Source organism: Megalops cyprinoides, chromosome 9 (genome assembly GCF_013368585.1).
Source record: "Megalops cyprinoides isolate fMegCyp1 chromosome 9, fMegCyp1.pri, whole genome shotgun sequence".
In the NCBI taxonomy this organism is placed as follows: domain Eukaryota; kingdom Metazoa; phylum Chordata; class Actinopteri; order Elopiformes; family Megalopidae; genus Megalops; species Megalops cyprinoides.
The window spans coordinates 14,612,593-14,633,824 of NC_050591.1; the positions used below are offsets into that span (position 1 = coordinate 14,612,593).

General features: G+C 40.7%; 1 protein-coding gene across 1 annotated transcript; it reads left to right on the forward strand.

The window, feature by feature from the left end:
• Window positions 1-8,235: 8,235 nt before the first annotated feature.
• On the forward strand, window positions 8,236-11,755 carry si:dkey-243k1.3 (endonuclease domain-containing 1 protein-like). Its single transcript, XM_036536610.1, has 3 exons — window positions 8,236-8,532; window positions 10,504-10,660; window positions 11,364-11,755. Exons 1-3 carry the CDS (start codon window positions 8,236-8,238, stop codon window positions 11,753-11,755), a joined length of 846 nt encoding a protein of 281 aa, XP_036392503.1.
• Window positions 11,756-21,232: the final 9,477 nt, after the last annotated feature.

Sequence of the window (21,232 nt, forward strand, 5' to 3'; positions counted from 1 at the left end):
TATCTCACAGTCACGGACAGACACACTGTGCCCTCAACAGGGACAGTTCAGGAACACCTGAGACTGTCAAAAGAGGCGAAGGCTAAAAATGTCCCCATCAAAAAGCTTAGCCTAAAAATCAGGGGTTCTGCACCTCGCATTGCGCAGCGGCAGAGTGGGCGTGCACCGTCACCAGCGCGAGCCAATCCTGGGGGCCGCTTCTCCCTTTAAGGTGATCCCTGGCAGCCTTTGATCTCTAAACCCACAGGCAATGACCTGGCTTTCATACCAGAACCCAAAGGTAATCGAGTCACTGCCAGAATAGAAATGGCAATGGTACAGATAGATGCATTCTGGACTTATCCCACATGAAAATGAAAAGTATTGCAATTATTGCCAGATTGTATTATAAATCACCTGGTTTTTAAAAAAAAAAGAAAAAAAAAAAAAGAAAAAAGCCAATATCGGATTTCTGTGACTTGGGTGGGGCTTGATATGCTTTTCAATGTGTGTGCGTGTGTGCGAGAGCGTGTACGTACGTGTGGACAATGCAGATTTTTATCTATCAGGGCCTTGTTTTAAAAACAGTGCCCGTACATTTTGTTTTACTGTTTTGTTTTGATTTCTTTGCATGGTGTTCCGTGTCATTGTTTCTTTTTAAAAAAAGATATTTTGAGGATGAAAAGAGAAAAAAAGCACACTTAATTCGCAATAATGTGTTTGTAATGCACCCAGAGGAGTTCCTTTTCTCTGTGTGCGTTCTTAAAAATATGTGAACTGGAGCAACTGTAGCTGACCAGGTGCTGAACCAGAACTTTGGGGGGGTTGGGGGGTTGGGGTGATGGGGTGGGCTGAGTGTTCTGTAAGAATCTGAATTTTAAAAACAAAAGTATTACCATTGATTCCATGTATTTATTTTTTCTACAAACAATACCACTATGGCTACATAGTTTTATTTGTTTGCCATGACAAAGTTTATGCTAGCTTGTGCAGTATTTCTTCCAAGACATTTTGAGGGAATATTCATTTTTGTAAGAAAATGCAAAAAACGAAATTCATGATAATACTAGTAGAATGAGCTCATAACTGTCTGCCAGACTGCTTTGCGTGCTAGGACATGTAATTTAAACGCGCTATTAAAAAAGTCAACTAAAGCCAGAGGAGTATTACTGGGAAGCCAGCATGTGTGTTTGCGAGCTTGCACTGAAAACAAGTCTGTTTTTAACCCAAAGTCTGATTGTGCTTTGACCTGCCTGAAAGGACTATCCTACACCACATGCATTCGTTCCATCCAAAGAGATTAATCAGATTTAATTGGTCAGCCCTTTTTAACTTCTTCCTCCTAAGTTAGGGGTGAGTGGGGAGATGCTCACAACAGAATGGTTTATGTTTTAGAAACCGAAGACCATTATGAAAAAGCAATATGCTGTATGGTAATATACATTAAACAGGAGATAAAAATATGAGGAATGACAGGATATTTTGGTATATGTTCAAATATTTCTGTCATATATTAAAAGTATGTCAATATTTGCTGTGTTCATCCCTTTGATTGCATGTACATATTGCACATTATATTGTAACATTACAATGTATGGCTCAATATGAGCAAACAATTATATGTGAACATGGCAATAATAGATATATTTTTTATATAAATAAGACATGCTTTTATATATTTTGAAAATATGCTCCATATATGTTCAGTTTCATAGGTCAGCAATTACATTACCTACTCTTAAGTGCAGCCAGGTTTTGGCTTGGTTGATTGCTGGAAAATGACTAAAGGATTTTCTGCATCACCAGTAATGAAAATTTTGAATTGGAACTGGAACTGAACTGGAATATAAATATGCGGAATTGACCATGGTTATTTGAACTGAAGGAATTGCAATGGAGAGAGAGCTGAATTGGAGATGTGAAGACTGTGAGTTCACTTTCTCCCTCTTTTGCATTGCACTTCTTTGCTGATCCCCACTCACCAGCCCCTCTCCCCTCCCAGGCTTATTTACATTTTTTTTGTACTTTGAACATTTTGCACAGGAAGAATGTGACACTAAAAGCGCTGTAAACATTTTTGAAGAAAAATAGATTTTTTTTATTTTGAGGCAAACAGGAGATGAAAGAAGGAAACAAGAAAAGTACATGGAGCTCATTTCTTTTTAGGAATCTGCACAGTGCATTCTGGGATACCTGTGACCTTCCAAGCTGTCCAAGGTTACAATGACATTCTGCATGATTTAGTAGATTGATCACTTTGCCACTCAGCCTAACTGTTCTGTCTAACCAATAAAAAAACAGTTGTTCCATTGACCTGAACAGCCCACGTGACGCTCAAATCAACACACATTTCCAATAAGGCACATTAAGACATTCCAAACATTTCTGTTAATTTGAAGCCTTATTGCAGCCAGTCTGCTTGCAGTGCTACATGGTCACAAGGCCTTCTTTGGAGTGGCCAGAGATGTTCGGGCCATCTGCAGATGGGCTGTATCCCAGCATGAACCTTTCTGTCTTCCCTGCTTCTTCCTCCGATCCTTTAAAGATGTCCAGGAGCTCCTGGAGTGCACTGATGCCAGTGTGATGGCCGTGTGTGTGTATATGTGTGTGTGCACACGCCTAAGGTCATCTAATGATGTTAAGGATCACAAGCAGCAGCTTCCCCTGTGTCTGAGTTAGGGGTCAGTGGTCCCACCTTAGGAGGTCAGTAATGAAGCGGACTTGGCATCATCAGTCCCTTTCATTGTTGCTCCTGGGAGTACATCTGAGAGCTGCCATAGCAAAGGGCGGCAGGGACCTGATCGTCAGTTATATTTTTCCCCTGCCTCTCCCTTAAGTCCATGCCACTAGTCCCTATTATAAGAACATATTGATATCTCTATTTATATAGAGGCCATGCTGAGGAACTTTAAGAATGTGCACGAGTGGTTTCAGCTCTGTCACAGACTGAAGAATTATTAACCAATGGATGAGATGACATAGTGGTCAAAATCACATCCTCTCTTGTAATGGCCATCTTCCTGCCTCAGATCTGTCTCAGATAGCCCAGGAGAACCAAAGCATCTCTCCTTTTCCTAGAGGGGGGTTGGTCTGTATATTTTACCTTTCTCTGGAAAGTCATTCTCTGGAAGAATACAGTTGTCCCATCTGTTTGAGCCTATGAGCTATTTTACATGTGGAAGTATGAGGGGGAGGAGAGTCCATTTATAGACTTTACTGTTTGATATTATTGGTCTGATTCTGAGGGGGCAGAGGAAACCATTCTGCAGCCATGTTAATATGATGTGGGTGGTGTGGGTGGGGCTTATCAGATAGCAGAGGGTTCGATGAGTGTACAAGCTAAGGGTATGAGTTCACTTTGACTGAAATGGTCCTCCTGGTGCTCACTGAGATACATCTTGGTTAAAAGGAGGACTGAAGAAGTCGTTCTTCACGTCATTTGGCTTTTCTCTCTCTTTGAATGATCAGGACCCCCTCTCTGTTTTAGAATCCTCACATTTTGGGGGGGGGGAGGAGGGGCCTACCAGGCACATATGCCCAGTCTTCAGCAAAAGTGGAGTTGATCTTCTTGTATATTATTGTGCCGTGATCTTGCTTGCACTTTTGAAAAAAAAAGAAAGAAATTCCCGTGTGTGAGTGTGTGTGCATTTTCCTTTCTTGTAGCTGTTTGTTGGAAAATTGGAAAAAGTGAACTTGTTTGTATTCTGCCCGAGGGATCAAATCTCTCTCTGAATTTTTTTTTTTGAACTTTATTATTTTCTCCTGTCTGAGAATGCTTTGAAATAACAACTGCAAATGAGTAACTGTCATCATCATTACCATCATGATCATCATCAAATGTAAATCCATGGCATTTTTTTTTCAAGGTAACGCTCGGTTTTTCGACTGAATTTCTTTCCTCTCGTTTTCTTTTTTTCTGCAGTCCTTCCATTTAAAAGTAAGAAATAAAAGTTGTTACTCCTGTTCTCTGCCTCTAGTGGTGTTTTCCATGAGAGCCGTGAGGATGCAGGCCTACTTATACTCTTTCTGTGGCTATAAGCCCTTGCAAATGGTCCATATTTGGACCTAAGAACGTCTGGTCGAGCTGGACTGAGAGTTTTTTTTGAGAGAAGCTTAGATCGGAATAAAAGAACACCCTGCATGGTGTGTGTTTGTGAGAGTGTTTGTGTGTATGTATCTTGGTACGGCAGGAAACTGGGTACAGTTTACCCATGTTTGCTGGGGCCTTTGGGTTTAAATCCGGCCGTGACATAGAGCAGCACCACCATCAGCAGTGGTGTTGATGGCAGCTGGAAAGCTGAACCCTGGCTGGGCCACCCTGCCAAACACCATAGGTCGTAACCGAGATGCAGTGACCCTGGGTCAGTTCCTGGTTTCTTCTCTAAGTGACCAGGGTTAGGTTTAAGATATGCATGCTGTTCCAGCACCAGGCTTCTTAGATTTGTCACTGATGGATGAGCATATGGCCTATGAAGCATATGGGCAGTGGGTCTCCCTCTAACAGCAGTCCGGAACACATTGCATTGCCCCCCCCGCCCAGGCGCTAAGGAATTGGGGGGGTAGAGTTAATGATCACTGTTGATTGATATAGAGGGATTTCTTATGCAATCCGAAAAAATATCACAATATATTTCTGCATGACTGTTTGGATGATAGAAATGTTTTGAATGTTTTTCTTTTTGATATATGGAAATATACTCATGCACTTAACAGCGCCAGAGAGACCCACCCTTTCTTTTTCTTTAACAAAGCAATAGCACAGATGCTCACAATTGTTTTTTTTTAACTGTGCATTTTTAGTAGTGCACTGGGCATACACACCTCCTCCTCACATGCACCAATTCAATCCCCTGAGATTCAACCGTCCTGACCCCCCCACCCCCCCAACACGCATATCCCCCCTCCCTCTTGAGTGCATTACCCTGACCCCAGCTGCCCCCTCTCCCCCACTGTAGATATGGGTATGGGGGGGTTTGGATAATTGGAGACTCCAAGCCAATTACCACATCTCTCAGACAGGCTCAGACTGCCCGTCTGCCAGCCAATCAGAGCAGAGATAGAAATGCGCATAGCCAGGACGGAGTCGGTTGCTATGGTGACTGGGCTGTTTGTGTGGCGGAGGATGCCGGCGTGATGGATTACAGTAATGGATTTTGGAAAGGAGGGTGGGGGATGGTGGGGGGTTCGTATCATAAATAAATATATTATGAAATGTATGAATAAATATGAAATGCATTCCGTTTGGAGGCCCAGACTGAAACACAATGCAATGCAGTTCTGGGCGGTGGTATGTGACAGGAATGGAATGGCTAAGGCATGTGAATGTTTGCTGAGATGACCATACAGACCTTTTCAAGATCTGAAACCCGTCCCTGTCAAACATAATGTCTGCAGCTTAAGCAGTCTATGGGCTAGCCAACCTTTTGTTACTTCTGGTGTTCCAGCAACCGTGTGAGGGGACAAAGTCTACTACCTCAGTGATGCAGGCCTGACTAACAGTCACGAACAGTACAAGCCCGTGACAGAGTTGCGGTTTCTGTTTGGCCAGAATGACCAAACTGCTCCCCGATACCGCAGGGCAGTTGCGACTGAGTCCAATTTTTGAAATTCCCCCATATATTTGAAGAAATTAAATAAATGACTTTGTATTTGCAGGGAACAGATCACAGTGAATGTCTGTCACATTTAATTCACTGCTAACAAGATGCCAGACTGCAGTTCTCCGGGAGCACTCATTTTGGTGAGACAGGGAAAATCTGTCCAGCCTTGGCCCTGTACCTAACCCCTTAGGACTGTAGGTCTATTGAATGCCTGTGACACACTATCTTTGAGGGATTCATTTGCTTAAAAACTGTGTAAAATGGAGATAAAACCTCATTTCTAATTCCTTGTAAATGTGAAGGCGAAAGGGAAAGGGCTCGACATTCATAGTATCCATCCCTATATTTATCTGCTGAGTTTATCATTTCTTCCGCTGACAGCGAGAGGCTGAGGTAACAGCTGGTCGCTGTCAGAAAGTGTGAAGCCGCCTCTCAGTCGCGCAGTATCATTAGTGCTGTCATGTATAATAAGATATTTCATGTCCCCGCGTTTAAGGGTGAGCTGGGTAAACCTGACATCCTCCAAAGCACCTGGGGGTTCACGCTTTAGTGTCACGGCAGTGTTATAAAACTGTTCCGCTGTTACGCTGCTGCAGCATGCAGATCCGGGCGATTGTTTCTACAGTCGTACGGGTAGCTCTGAGAGAATTTACACATGGCAGGGAAGAAAAAAAGAATTGACAAATGACAAGGCAGGAAATGCCAGACAGAAAATTGCCATCATGGAGGACAGAGTATTGACATTTACCCGCAAGATGTACAGTAGATGCGTGCATGTGACTGACCTTGGGCCCAGGGGACAGATCAGTGTCATCGGAGGGATATGGTTCCTTTTATTAAAATGAAGTTCCATGGCACCTGGCTGGCAATGCACTCCCAGGTGCTTACAGAGGACAGTTACTCCATCGGGGGAGGCAGAGGGACTCTCAGGCAGTCCTCTGGCCTGGACATATTTGTATTGCAAAAACATTGAGCCAACTGCACCATCTAGTGGGCATTTTGTTTTAGGAGTGAAGTGAGTGAGTGAGTGAAGTCTTAAAAGTGTAAATACATTTACATTACATTTATTCATTTGGCAGACACTTTTATCTAAAGTGACTTACAAGTGAGGTACAATACAACACAAGCAAAAAACCATACAGAGTCAACAATATTAGAAGTACTGCATGACAAAATGCCAAAGGCTGGCCAGGCAAGGTACAAACTAGCAGGCAAAGCTAACGAGTGCGTTAAACCATTAGATTTTTTTTTTTGTGATAGTTTATTAGGACTGTTGTTAAAATCCTGAAGTTAACCCTGTAAGATCAAATAAGTACAATTACCTCAGAATAAAGGTTCAAAATCATGAGAAATGACAGGTCACTTCCAACTCTATACATTCCAGCACTTAAAATCTTGATTAGAACATGCATCCTTCGAGTGATACCCTGTGGAGTATCATAGATTTATACCAGGAAGTGATGAATACAACGTTACAGCTATCCCCACAAACCGTGATATGGAGACATTGTAGGCAGATAACATCCTCTAAGCGCTAACTCAGGAGCAGCTTCAGCTGACTACATAAAACAACTGAGGTTTAGATTTTGGCTGTGATAGCTGATCCTGTTTCAGTGCTCAAAGTGAGGAAAGCACATGTTTACAGTCGCCTAGAGCTACAGTGCCACCTGTGCAGCAGCACATTAGCGATTTTAGTTGTCTGGTATGTAGGGTAATTAAATCCTTTCAAATCTGATGTTAAATTTCTCCCAATGCAGGAGAAAGAAGGCAACCTGCATTTCTCCAAAGCCTCCAAGGTTTGCTCGAGCCGTACGTGGAACCCAACTTTGGGCAAATTTGGCATGGTGGTGCTGAGGTTGGCGCAGTTGTCTGCACATGCTAGTTTTCTCCCGTTCCTCAGCCTTATCTCCAGGTTATTCCAATACACTGGGTACACAGAGAAATAACCCATGCCTGATGCCAAAAGGAGAGACAAGGCCACAGGGTCAGCGTTGTTTTCAGTGTTTGACCCCTGACAAGTATGACCCCTTGGGAACCAAACATATGAGCCCTCTCTTACACAACACTCAGCTTATCTGGGTGCATGGAAAAATACAACAACCCACACTATACATAAATGGGTTTGGTTCACCCAGTGGCCTGAAACATGACTATAATCTTTCTGAATAATCATTATGGCATTCCCCTTATTCATTTGCTTTTTAGTAATTTTAATGAAAGGTAACAAAGATGTTTTACCTATATTTGATGTCTAGTCTAGTGAAAAGGGAATGGCTTCACCATTTTTGGTTAACAAGCCAACTAGATGTTAGTTGAGAAAAGCCTACTCTAAATGCTGTAAAGTTCAGTTGAGAAAGAAAATTCCCTCAAAACAAAGTGCAAATGCCAACATCTATTTAACTGCAACCTATCACGTGCAAAAGGAGTAACACACCACACACACAGGCCACAATGTGACTTACTTTAGGTCTACCTGGTGACCTTCCCATGCCAGTGAAAACAGACAGAGAAAAACACACAGTATAAAAGTAGATAAGGAAGCATTATAAAAAAGGAGAATCAGCCTGGGTCAAAGCTTGCCTCTGCTGTGAAGCTCTGCCCCAGGAGAAGGGTTCAGAATTCCATTTAATTGCATCAGTCTTTGCTATTGGCCGGGATGCAGGCCTTGGTAGCCCTGTGTGTCCTTGTTGGGGGATACCTGTCCTCTGCAAGAGGAGAGGTGGTGGGCAGTTTTCAGGACATCCCAGAATGCCTGGACTTCTTCTACCAGGGGAAGGTGCCGGACTGGGGCGCGGCGACGCCCGGTGCTGCCCGACTGTGCCAGCGCTTCAAAAACTCCTACCACTTCGCCACGCTGTATGACACCCACCACCGCATCGCCGTGTACTCCGCCTACCGCTTCCAGACCAGCGACGGCGGAGGCCGGGAGAAGCGCTGGTTCGTGGAGCCGCAGGCAAGTAAACAGAGAGAGGGATATTAGCCCCTTTACCTGAAACACAGCGTCCACCTTCCTGCTTCTCTTCAGCTAGCTGCTCATTCATACACTACATACTCTTTTTGTGTAGTTTTATTAGTGGGATACTGGGATCAATAGAGCAAGAAAGGGAGAGTAAGGGGGAAAGAGTGAGGTAGAAATGAAGAGAAGAGAACAAGAGGTAAGAGAGGCAGCTTTGGAAGTAGAGAATAAAACAAAGACAGATTCTGGAGACAGTTATTTTAAAGTGTGTCACCTACAGAATAACAAACAGGAAAGGGAGTGAACTATATTTATGTTTATTTTATATTTTCCTCATGATGTCTTCATCTACTCCAATATGCATTTTTATATTAAATTAGACATGCCCCAGAGCTCTCTAGAAGGAGACTGACATCTGGCTGGGATTTATCCTGACAGACTCCCTCAAACCCATACATGTTTACCACCATGCTGTGGAGACTGAGTGAGCTTTTAAAGTAACGAGTGCACATACACACTTCCACATAACAGGGGCATACAGCACATAGAAACATGTATGTATAATAAACTAGGTTTTATAAGGCTTGAAACACTGTACAAAACTGCAAATACTGAATATCACAAATCTAGCATAGTTTAATTTTACTAAATGCAACTCATCATGCACATTATTTAGGTTTGGGGGGGGGGGGGGTTCCGCCAACATTACCTGCCTTTTATTGTAATATGCACAGGAGACTTTTTCCATAATTGCATTTCAAAAATATGTTGGGGAACCATGCTTTTGTCTTCATGAAAGGTTTATGTGCATGCTGTGTAAACATCTACACATTCATTATTTTTTTTACATGTGTAAGCAAATAAATGACCTATAATTCCTCTGTTGCTCAGTCACTCCACTCAGATGATCGCTCTCTGGAAGGTCTTGCTGGGTTTATGTAAACAGATCAATTTTTAATGGGCTGGCATATTTAATCAATTTAAATATTTAAACAACAACAAATTATTTGTAAATGCATACTTGAAGAATTAACATCAATATAAGCCAGGTCTGCACAGGTATCTCTACATTATACAATGCTATATTAGATATATCTAGCAATTTTTTGTGTCGGTGTTCCCAGCTGGAGGTAACTGTCATATTTTTATGTATATATTAGTTTACTAACTGGTTATTTCAGTACAGATGATATCATTGTGTTTTATATGTGGTGAAATAACATTTTGCTTAAATAATGAACACAATAGGTATTGGGCACTTTCTCTTTTTTTTCTTTTAGACTATCGACTATAATTAAATATGCCTCTATTTGTTCAATGAAGTCTTCAGGTCAGCTTTGCCAAGCATGAAAACAGTCATATCCCACTCACTCATACACAATACTATCCCACTCTATAAAATACACCAGTCATGTCCCACATATCACGGAAATGCATCAAGCACATCTAATACATCAAAAAATATTGTTTTTATTTAAAGAAAACCTACAATTTGGTAATATATTAATTTGGTAACATGTCCTCACACTTGCATACTCATGCTACTTGAATACTATACACATACAATACACTCATACTATTTATTATGGCTACATATAGAAACAGTGAATTCAAAAGAGACAGATGTTGAAAACGATCCCGTAAGACTTTTTTTTCTTTATTTAAGCAGTAAAATTATGCTATGGGGCAACATGCTTGTAAACATTTTTACAGTGATCTTGTATGAAGCAAGCCTTTTGATGAGAGCACATGTATTTTTTGGATCATGTGTATGGCCATACGAAGTGACACATAGCACAGATGGTCACTGTAACAATCTTCCAACAGTTGCAAATGAGGGAGATCCTTGGGACTTGCCAATTTAGGGTATAACAGGCTAATTTGTCCTTAAATATGGCTTCAGTTTATATCCATCATACACCCACATACACACAGGCAGTGATGACTGACCACAGTATTGTGTCACAGCTTGTGGACCTTAACTGGGGCACAGAGATGAGGGATGGGTACTGGCTGGGGCAGGACAACCCGGGCATCTATTTGGGTGAGAGACAAGCTCTTAACGAGGACTACACCCATTCTGGCTTTGACCGTGGGCACCTCAACCCCAATGGGCACCATGCAGGTAATACTCCCCTCATCCTGGCTCCATTCATAGAGGTCACTTGATAATGACCATTCCTAGACTAACTCGTGGCTTTCTTCACTAGAAGGCTCTGGGTGAATGAATTCTGAGTCTTACTGAGTGATATTTACATTATACTGTATGTATTGTGCTGGTACTCGTGCTTGAGTCATACATTACAGTTGTAAACCTGATGGAGTGTACGGTGCACACCAATTCAAGCAGTTCTCTCAGTATCCTTCACCCACTCAATCCAGCTCAGGCTTTTGGAGTTAAATAAAGGGAAAGAACATTTGATAGGCTATTTTTTTTATTTCTGGATGAAATTCTGAATGGACATCTGATTGTACATAAGTCAAAAAGCGCTTACTGACAGGGGGCTACTGATACTGTTTTCATTCTGTTGATAATTGTGTCTGCACAGAAAGTTGAAGTCAGCAGAATTTCAATATATATATAAATAATGCTTTTTGTGATAAGAGCGGGCAAGGAAAGCTAACATGGGGCATGTGGGCATGAGCTAACTTTATAAGTGCTTCAAGAACAAGATCAAATAATGTTTTTGTGATATTTATGTAATAGTTTTTGTAGTTTTGTTGTGTCTTTTTTCTTTATTTTCCTTTTTTTTAAAATTTACATTTTAAGCAATGTTAATCAGTTTTTTAAAAGGTTTAAAAAGTCAGTCCATCTTTACTTCTTGTAGTGCCTAGACGCAATGCCACCTTCACCCTCACCAATGTGGTGCCCCAGAACCCCAAACTAAACCAGAATGCCTGGCGCGTCTATGAGTCCCAGCTGACCGACCTCTTCAACGCCAAGTGTGCCCACGCCTTTGTGCTGGTGGGTGCTATCCCCTCTGCTGACAACTGGATCATCAAAAACAACGTCAAGCGGGTCAACATACCAGAGTATATCTGGAACGCATACTGTTGCCTGGACAACAATGGCCGGCCCATCCACAGTGGCGGTGCCACCGCCCTCAACACTGAGCAGAACCGGGTTGACCAGCGGACACTCACCGATCTGACTGGGTTCCTGCAGCAGTATACCAACTCACCAGTGGGGGAGCTCTTCCTAAACAACTGTGAAGCCTAGGCAGTTTAAAATAGGTGAATATAAAGATGAGGGAACCCAAGCAAGCCCAGGTTCTGAAGGCAAAATTTCTTTGGTAATTTGTCCTAATTGTGGTATTGTGAAGATAGAGGAGCTATTACTGTCATACTTTCCATCCTACCTTTGATATTGATTGTTAAAAAGTCTCATCTAAATGCCCCAATTTCACACTCACCACATCCATTTTCACAACCCTTCCCCTGACCCCTTGCCCTCATGCCATGGCTTTCCTGTGATTCTGTCTCCCAGTATAAATCTGTCTTCACCAACCAGTCTCACTTTGTCTGTTCGAGTAAATGAAGGAATGGGGATAACATGTGGCATTTACTGCAGCTGGTACACACCAAACAAAATAGGATTAGTTGCAACCCCAACCCATCCTTTGAGCCCTTTTAATCAAGAAATGCTTACAGAAACTGCTGCATATCATATATCAAAGGACTTAATAATTCGCTGAACAGTTTAAAGGGGTGCCTACAAGGTCTTGCGGATCATTTGTTCAGTTTTGGTCATTTATGCCTACCAAAAACTACAGAAATCAATGTAGGCCTACAGTAGCTGCATCTGGTGACATTACTGTGGTGGGTGTCTCATGCTAGGGATCGTGTGGCAGGGAGGTACAAACTGCCTCAGGAGCCAGGGCAGGAGTTTGAGGAGGTCGAGTCAAACTGCCCTTTCATAACAGGGGGCGAATTTTCTGACACAGATGATCGCTTTCTTTTCCACTGCTAATGAGCCATGCTAACTTTTTTTGCAAGTAGATAGTTAGCAGCTAGCCACTGAACAACAACAACAAAGGTAGCCAGTGAGATGCCAGCAAGCGGGAGGTTACGAAGCAAAGTGGTCAACTGTTGCAACATACATACATTCTTTTAGCAGGCGCTCTTATCCAGAGCATCTTCCAGCAGAACAGAAGTGTATCCATTCAAGTTAAATGAGCAACAGTGTCAGACTAGGCTATCGACACTTCCAGACCAGTGAGTGTGAGCATAACACCATTCAAGCCTCACCACAAGTTAATTTGTGGTAATGCCAGACTAGACAGCATAAAAAAACTAAAGTAAGCGAAGTACATACACTACCATACATCACAGTCACTAGAATGATATGTTTTGCAGTCTAGGGAAAATTCTTTATATGACATAATTTAAAATACATAAATTTCACTTTTTATCGGGACACACAGCGTTAGATGAATTACTATTACAGTTTTGGTGCTGTACACACAGGAACACATTATAATAGAATTCATAAAAGTTAGCTTCAGCCCTTTGTTCCTATTGGTCAATATGCCTTTTAGCTGTAACAATATTCCCTGATATACCACAAGTAAATGGAATTTTTGTACATCGTTTTAATATCATTGCACATTAAAAATCATTGATGAATGAACACAAGGCTTATGTTAGATAGCTGTGTAGCTAGCTGGCTAGTTACATAAGGTAAGAGAAAAGATTTCAGATTTCATAAGTTTATTGCCTACATGACACGTTATTTGCGTATTGCATAGAACACCCATAGTTGTGCCAATATTCATGACATTCATAGACTTAACAACCAAAACAACCAGATAGCTAGCGACTGCCAGCTAGATTTGCGTGCCAGGGAAATAATGTAACGATACACTAAGTGGCCAAAAGGCAGAGTGCCTGCTGCAAAGTTACGGGTAGCTATCATTTGACAGCAGGAAACAGTAAAATAACATCTTGTCTGTTTGAAACTTGTTCTTGTAGTAAGCCAGCACTTTAAGCCCGCACTGAACATTAACATGTTCGCTTGCTCGTTCAGCAGCGCCATCAGTATATAATCGCTGGAACATCATTATAGCAACAGTACCATAACAAGTCTGGGAACTGCTTTCATTGGGAGAATAATGTTTCACGTTTTCAATAAAACAGATCCCTGTTTCTGTGCAGCTAACAGCTAACCTAATATGCAGCCCGTTTTATAAAAGCGTTATGGCACTCAAATCTTACACCTCGTGCCTAACAACACTCCCTAGTCCTGCCAGTTTTCCTAAAATACCACGGGGTTTGTTTCATAACACTTCAATCCACAACATGATGAAAAACTACATGTGATCCTAAATGCAGCAGGAACTGGCAATCAAAAGTAACCAGGCCATGGAATGGTACCTCCACTCAGGCAGGTCTTCCAGCCTCTTCTCGATGAGCCTGACCCAGGACTTGAAGAAGGGCAACAGATTTCTGTTAACTGTGTGGGAGAAAGTCATAGCATACAGATTCATTTTACCCCTGCTATGCTCTCCATGTGATGGTAGGTGGAACATAGACAGACCACAGGTTGCAGGTGCACTCTGTGGTGTGCAGTGGAAACTCCCAGACACTCCGCTACTGGTTGTGGCCCAGCTCATGGATGGCCCCCCATATGTTGTTGCAATTTCCAGCCACCAGTGTTGGAATCATCAGGTCTGGAGGTGAAGGTGATTGCATCATGATCAGGTACCCTGCGTGCATGAAACCTGTCAACAGGAGAAACCACCAAGATGAAGTTATTATCACAACAACCAGGAAGGTGGAAGGAAGTTTTGGTATGCGTCTATTGGTCTATTCTCTTTTTGTTTCTTGATATGATGCTACATTATCTATTATCTTATGAGACACCCATCTATGTGATTCCCATTCATATTGCCAGATTATGGTTCACTACTTTACTCAACACCCCCATAACAGTGTGCCCCTAGGGATTTGAACCAATAAGCACCTGGTATGGTGCCCAGCTCACAACACCACATAGCCCCCCTTATCAAATGTTGCATTGATGCTCCCCTACATGTTCAATCTTTCAAAATATTCTTTTTTTTAACCTAGTTGAACCAACCTAGTTGATTGTTGGAAGAAGCCTCAAGATCATCAGTAGACAAGCTCCCAGTCCAACTGGACTGTGTTAGATTATGATCTGACAAACCAGTGGTGAAGTTAAATGATTTGGTTATTCTTTCTGGCTTGTTTTGGAATATTAATTGGAAGAGATCAAATTGGGTTGTTACATCTTTAAGTTTTTTTCCTGCTAGATGTCTCCACCCAATTAATGTTGAGATCACCAAACAGAATTAATTGTTTGTGTAATTCTTTAAGCACTATTCTTATGTGCTCATAAAACATTATTTGACAATGGTGATCCCTATACACTCACAAGAGTTAAAGACATTGGAGGGGATAACAAGACCGAGACTGCGATACACTGCGATGTCCAAGGTACCATTTAAGTGGATTTCTTTGCACGTTATGTCATCTTTCACATTAATAAACAGCCCCCTTCCCCTACCCATTTTTATCAACCAAGATTCGGAAAGGCAAAGAAAATCGAGGTTCGAGTCCATGAACTCTCATGTGATTCATTGATTGAAACAGCTAGACGCTGCAGAAGTTGATGGACTGTAGACACCTGGTTATTTTTCGGATGACCATTACATCGATTACCAAGAGCATCAGATGGAGACAGTGAGCCTCCTTCACTCTAGGAGCTTGGTCCTGGGGTCCGCTGAATATCTTCTGCCAACAGAAAGGTGAGCATCAGGTAGCCGATAAGTGTCCGGTATATTCGAGAGGATTTGCATCTCTTCATGGAGTATAGGCACCCTGTCGGAGCTGTCTGCCTGCCATCGCTCAGGATCATGGAGGATGAGGTCAAGTGTCAAGTAATATTTGTTGGACCATTTGCACGATGGCAAGGTCTGGTAGCTAGCTCGGTAACTAGATAGCTAGTTAGGTAGTTTGCTAGTTGACTAGCTATATACTTGAGCAGTTAGTTGCTACATGATGTTGGCTAACCTCACTATTGGGTTAGGCATAGATACACAGGACATTACTAACAAACGTTAACTTTGAATTAATTCTGAAGTGTTAAATATGGAGTACGACAGTAACTTGTGAATCATAAATCTCTAGTTTAGACCGACATGAGTCAACAATACAGGACCCTGTTTACTGTAGCTGGAATATCAAATGTTGTGCATTCCGTAAACAAGGGCGCAAAATGGGTTTTTGCATGTAAACAATAGGTATTTTCTCCTCTGAGTATGGCTGTATACACCTGCAGTACCTGCCACAGGTGTGCACCGCCTTTTTGCTTGTAGCTGGAGCCTTTTTCCCGCCTGCTGCCCCCTGCGTCATCCTACAAGTCTGCCCCTTCTCTTCCTTCATAATGACAAAATTTTTACCATACAGTGCCGTAACCTGGGCACCCAACATTTTTAGGTTACTGGAAACAAGTAGTGAAATGAAATGTGAAAATGGCACACTTTAAATATTTTAATTAATTAACATTTTAATGTAATCGAGCTATTTATTATTTATCATTCACCGTCATATTCGGCTTTTGTCAATGTCATTCGTGAATGAGGCATATGTTGTTTGTATTAATTTACCGGTAGTTGTTAACGTGTGAGATTAGATGTTATTTAAGAACTCTGGTAATAGGCAATTTTGTAGGATTGCTAATTTCTCAATTTTATAGATTGCTTCTGAACCGCAAGGCGGAGTAAAAGAGCCACAGATTGCAGACCCCTGCGCTATACAGCGTGTATACACAATTGTCAATTGTGTATACACGCAGGAGAATAGAAAACTCGCCGCTGCTTTTACGGTAAACCATGTGGTATTTTAGTCTCCTCTATAGAGGCTAGCAAGTTATTTAACACATTACAATTGGTAATGTCGTTACAAAGACGAGTTAAATTTTACATTGTAATTAGAATTGAATTGAAATAATTGAAAAACGTGCTTAGATTGAAATGTGCTTACCCTTTTCGTAAAATGAACAGCTACACGAGAAGGGACTTCGCTTGGATTCACTCAGTTGAGGTTGTGTTCCGTAATCGAACCTGCATGTTCCAATTTAATTTTTATTTCATTTTAGGCTATCAACTGAAAATAGGTAAACGCCTGATCCCATTTTTAAGCAGGCTTATTAAATATATTTGTCTGTATGCAGTCAGTGTTGTTACGTCCAACAGCGCAGTCATCCGTATATAATAATAAGTAAGGAGTTAATTAATTAAAGTCATGCTAGTTATTATATTTCTGTTAAAATTTAGAATGTCATATTTTCTGCGCACATTGTACTGAGTGCATAGTGTGAATTAATATAAATTAGATGAGATGGAAAATGTAAATCGGTATAATTCACGACATCCCTCCTAAACCTCACAAAGCATTTATCATGTTTGACCATTCGTTCAAGTATAACAATGCCAGCAAATATTAGTATTTATCACTATACAAGTATTGCCTTTATTTTGTGTACGCGATACGGCGTGTATGCGTTCGTCAAGTGTTTATAGTATAGGCTATGCGTAAAGTAATATTTAAGTTGCATTAACACTAAATCAGTTTCGAATGCCCTGCATTGAGGATTAAAACCATGGACACAGGACAATGATTTTCAATTACAGATGGTAGCGAATAACAATATTTATGGATTGGAAGTTTGCCGGTTTTCCTGGGAAGGACATGCTAAGCCACAGATTTCAAACTGGACGTTGACAATTCCATCAGGCGTGGTTGACAATTCAAGAAGGAAATCCCAGCTCTTTAAGGTCTTAACAAGAGTATTTTAGAAATTAAAACGTACAGTGTTAACAGAACACCAAGTCTGCGTAAGACTATGAACACATCAAGTTATCAAAACATTTGAGAAACACGATTTCAGATAACATTCTTCGATACTTATAGTAGTATCACAATTTCATCTAGTCAGTATTATGAGTTATTTTTCCAATGCATGTTGTTGACATGAAATAGCCTTCCAAGTTCTGCACTGTGCACGCAGTCTTTTTTCTTGTATTTCTGATTTATCAAGCGATGCATTCAAACACATATTCTCTACAGATATAGCAGTCTGGTGAGGGGGTGAATTGACTGGCTGTTTATTCTTAACTTATCTAATTAAGTCTCCGAGAGCAGTACCTTACACTGATGATCTTCCTTTCAGTTTGCAAAATACTCACGGGAAGTAATAGCCTAGTAATGTGTTAGCCGAAGGTAGATACTGTTGCCATTACTAATCCCAACACACTGTAAATAGCAAATCCGTAATTTGCTAAGTAAAAAAGAAATATTGTAAGCCGTATACGAGCCTGCTAGTAGATCGCTTGTTTCCTCATGCCCGCACTAAGAACCAGAATTAAGCTTTCAGTCAATCCAGTCGTCGAATACTTAGGTGGTTTTAAGTGTCGCAACGGAAACATATACTGTCAAACTACACTCAGAAAAAAAGTTCCAATCATGTAAAACGATTTCAAGTGCTTGGACGCAATTTAGTATTTTCTTTATTGGCACAGATAATTCAATATAATTGGTTTCTATGACAAATACTTTTATATTAAACATTTCCTCACCACACCGTACAAATTCAGTCTAAGTTACAGATTTTTCTACCCTTACTGCTGCTTATCCAACAAAGTTCAGGTCAGTTCAAGTGAGGAAGTACACTGAAATCCAATGCATGAATTGACCTCCTCCTTTGGAAGGAGTGAGTGTATGTTTTTATGAAATACTTTCAATTCATGAAATGAATTTCAATTCATTCCTTGAACTGACTGAATTGTAATGGAACTGAAACCAGCTTTATTGTTGATGTACTTTATTTTACACACATCAATTGTTTGAAGATATGGCTGTCCAGTGCAGATACTGACGAAAATAACTAGGGTAGTAATGTTTCAAAAGGTAGCAAAGGTTATGATATCTCTAACAGAAAGCCTGCAATGTTTCAGAAGGCAGCAATGATTCAGAACATTGTGTGATATTTCATTTAAAAATGCAAAACTGTAATTGTTTTAAGGTGACACTGGTTTTATGTTACAAAATATTTTCAAGAAAAAACCTGAAAGATACTGTTTGTGTAAATATTCATAATAAAGCATATGTATTTTTCCTTATCATCATGCTGACTGGTCACTTCTATAACTAGCTCTGTAGAAATATCCATATTGTTCTTGTGAAACAACCATGTTTGGTAACTGAAAATCATTTCTGGACTTGGAGTAAGAGCTTGGTCTTTTGAATGAGTGGTGTGACTGTATTGAGCAATTTGTCTCTGTTCATTGGTTATTTTGCCTTCAATATAAACTAGTCTTGCTGCATTTTGTGTTTGATTTACGTTCTTTCACACTGCCGTGTGGTTCAGTCTCACACTCTTTCTTTCTGTCTTTCAACAATTGCTTTTTGCAGTGAGCGTCTCTCATGTAGGGTGATAACGTAACAATATAATTTAATTAATTGAATTTCTCAGTGATACAACAGCATATTAATGCATTGACTTCAAAGGCATTTTAATCTAAATTATAGTAGGCAAGGAAATTCTGGGATGACTGAAATTAACTTAAGGATATTGAAAAGAATAAGATACAGTATTGAATGAATGAAAAGCAGTTGTGCTGTGGCTTTGTCTTGTCTTGGGGTCCAGTCCTCCAGGAAGGCAAGCACACCAGTGCAGCTGTAGAACGGTGCTGAGAGCCCCATCCACCTTTGGGCCATCTGGAGCTCATCCTAGCTGTAGGGCCAGGACAGTGGAACCCTGGATCCACCTGGGAAGAATGTCAAAGCAAATAGAAGACCCCTGAATACTGGCCATAACAGACACCTGCAGGTACACTATAAAAACAAAAAATGTTGATAAAACTCAAATTATCAAGGCAACATGTGGCAAGAGATTTTTGACTTTTCTCAACTTTTGACTACTGTTGGGGGGGTTGCACTTATCTTACAGTCGCAGTAAGACCTTCAAACCGCTTTCATCCCTGAGTGTCCCCAACGTGTAAAACACAATGACAATGGCCATGCTTCTGTGCCATAAAGCACTTCTCCTTAACAGACAATTTCTCCCGGCCATATCTGCTTTGCCACAAACAGCAACTGATGTAGTGACTGATGTATCATAGTATACTTGGCTTCCGTAGCGTAGTCAGATAGCACAAGTTACCCTGTCAATGGTGTTATGCTCACACTCACTGGTCTGGGAGTGTTGTTAGCCTGGTCTGACACTGTTGCTCATTTAACTTGAATGGACACGCTTACATTCTGTTATGCTGGTAAGAGCATCTGCTAAATCCATGTAATGTAAAGTAATGTAAAGCTGCAGTACACTTGCAAAATTTAATCGAATAAGTCACCAGTAAGTCAGAATCGTCAGAAAAAATGTTTTATTTCACATAAACATTTTCATATTTTGTGAGAAACACTCTGACTACATTGGCACCAATATTTATCTAAATTAGTTGCTTACAATATGAGGCATAGCTTTCTGTCCCTACAACTGTGAATAATCCAAAACAGCGATGAGGGCAGAACTTAGTTCCAGGAAGTTCTTCTGCTCTTCTCTTTTGAGCTTTGGAAGTGCAAATGCCCCCTTAATCGCGGCTCCCCTACTTATAACCCTAAGCGTCAAAAGCATAATACTGTCCTACTTTATGATGCCATAAATCAATGTGAATGACATCTTTGGCAGTGACAGAGATGAGGGTAAAATGTTTAGCAAAAGAAAAAGGATACATATGCTGCTAACAACAGTTTAAAAAAAAAGACGAGGAAGCATAATACTGGTTAGAAATATTAAGAAGGGAATTACAGTCTTTGCTTTTTACGTCACAGACAGGAAAAATATGGAAAAATAACTCATCTACCCTTGCATGCAAACATGTGAAAGTTCACAGGTGTATTCTTTGTAGTTTGCTGTTCATTGTTCGGTCTACATGGCTTTGACAGCCTTGTAGACACATCCACTTCTATCCATGTTTGTCCAGAGCTGATAACTCATCCCTAGTCAGGGAGTACACTGAATTAGCACCTTTTGGACCATCTTTGACAATTTTCAGGCACTAGTTGCCATATAAGTATGAATGCACTGGAATTTAGCAAGGCGCTTATCCCATACTATGCAGTAACTGCATAACTGAATTAATGAAAAACACATCTACTTGTATTGAGAAAATAAAATTGCTGCCCTAAGGTGCATTTTACAATTTCTTGATAAACAACATATGTAGAAATATTACGTTTGCTTTGATAATCATAAGTTAGAACAATATAAGTAAGGACAATTTAAGAATATTCCATTGAATTCACTGAGTATGTAAACAGGTTGAGTTAAAGCGCATGCTCAGGTAGCCCAGAATAAGTACATAAGTATGACAATCATCTCAATCTGTAGGCATGAAAGCTTTTCTGCGGTGAGGAAGTAAGACATTATTATTCAGTAAAAGAGTGTTAAAGCATGAACCATTGCTATTAATTTGTTAACCTGCAAGCAAATCAGCTGAATTTGAAAATTAAAGCTAACTGTTCCTAGCTCTCATATGGTCTTATAACTATGAGGGACAGTAGCTATTAGCCCTCTTACTGCCACCTACTCCCCTTTGTCCTCCAACAGATGGTGTACTACCTTTCACCAGTTTGTACTGCAGTTTGCAACTAATCCTCTGTTGTTTTGCGGTGA

Coding starts and splice junctions, on each gene's coding strand:
- si:dkey-243k1.3 (XM_036536610.1), top strand. CDS start 8,236: ATGCAGGCCTTGGTAGCCCTGTGTGTCCTTGTTGGGGGATACCTGTCC. Junction 8,533..10,503: donor GCTGGTTCGTGGAGCCGCAG/GCAAGTAAACAG, acceptor ATTGTGTCACAG/CTTGTGGACCTTAACTGGGG. Junction 10,661..11,363: donor CCCCAATGGGCACCATGCAG/GTAATACTCCCC, acceptor TACTTCTTGTAG/TGCCTAGACGCAATGCCACC.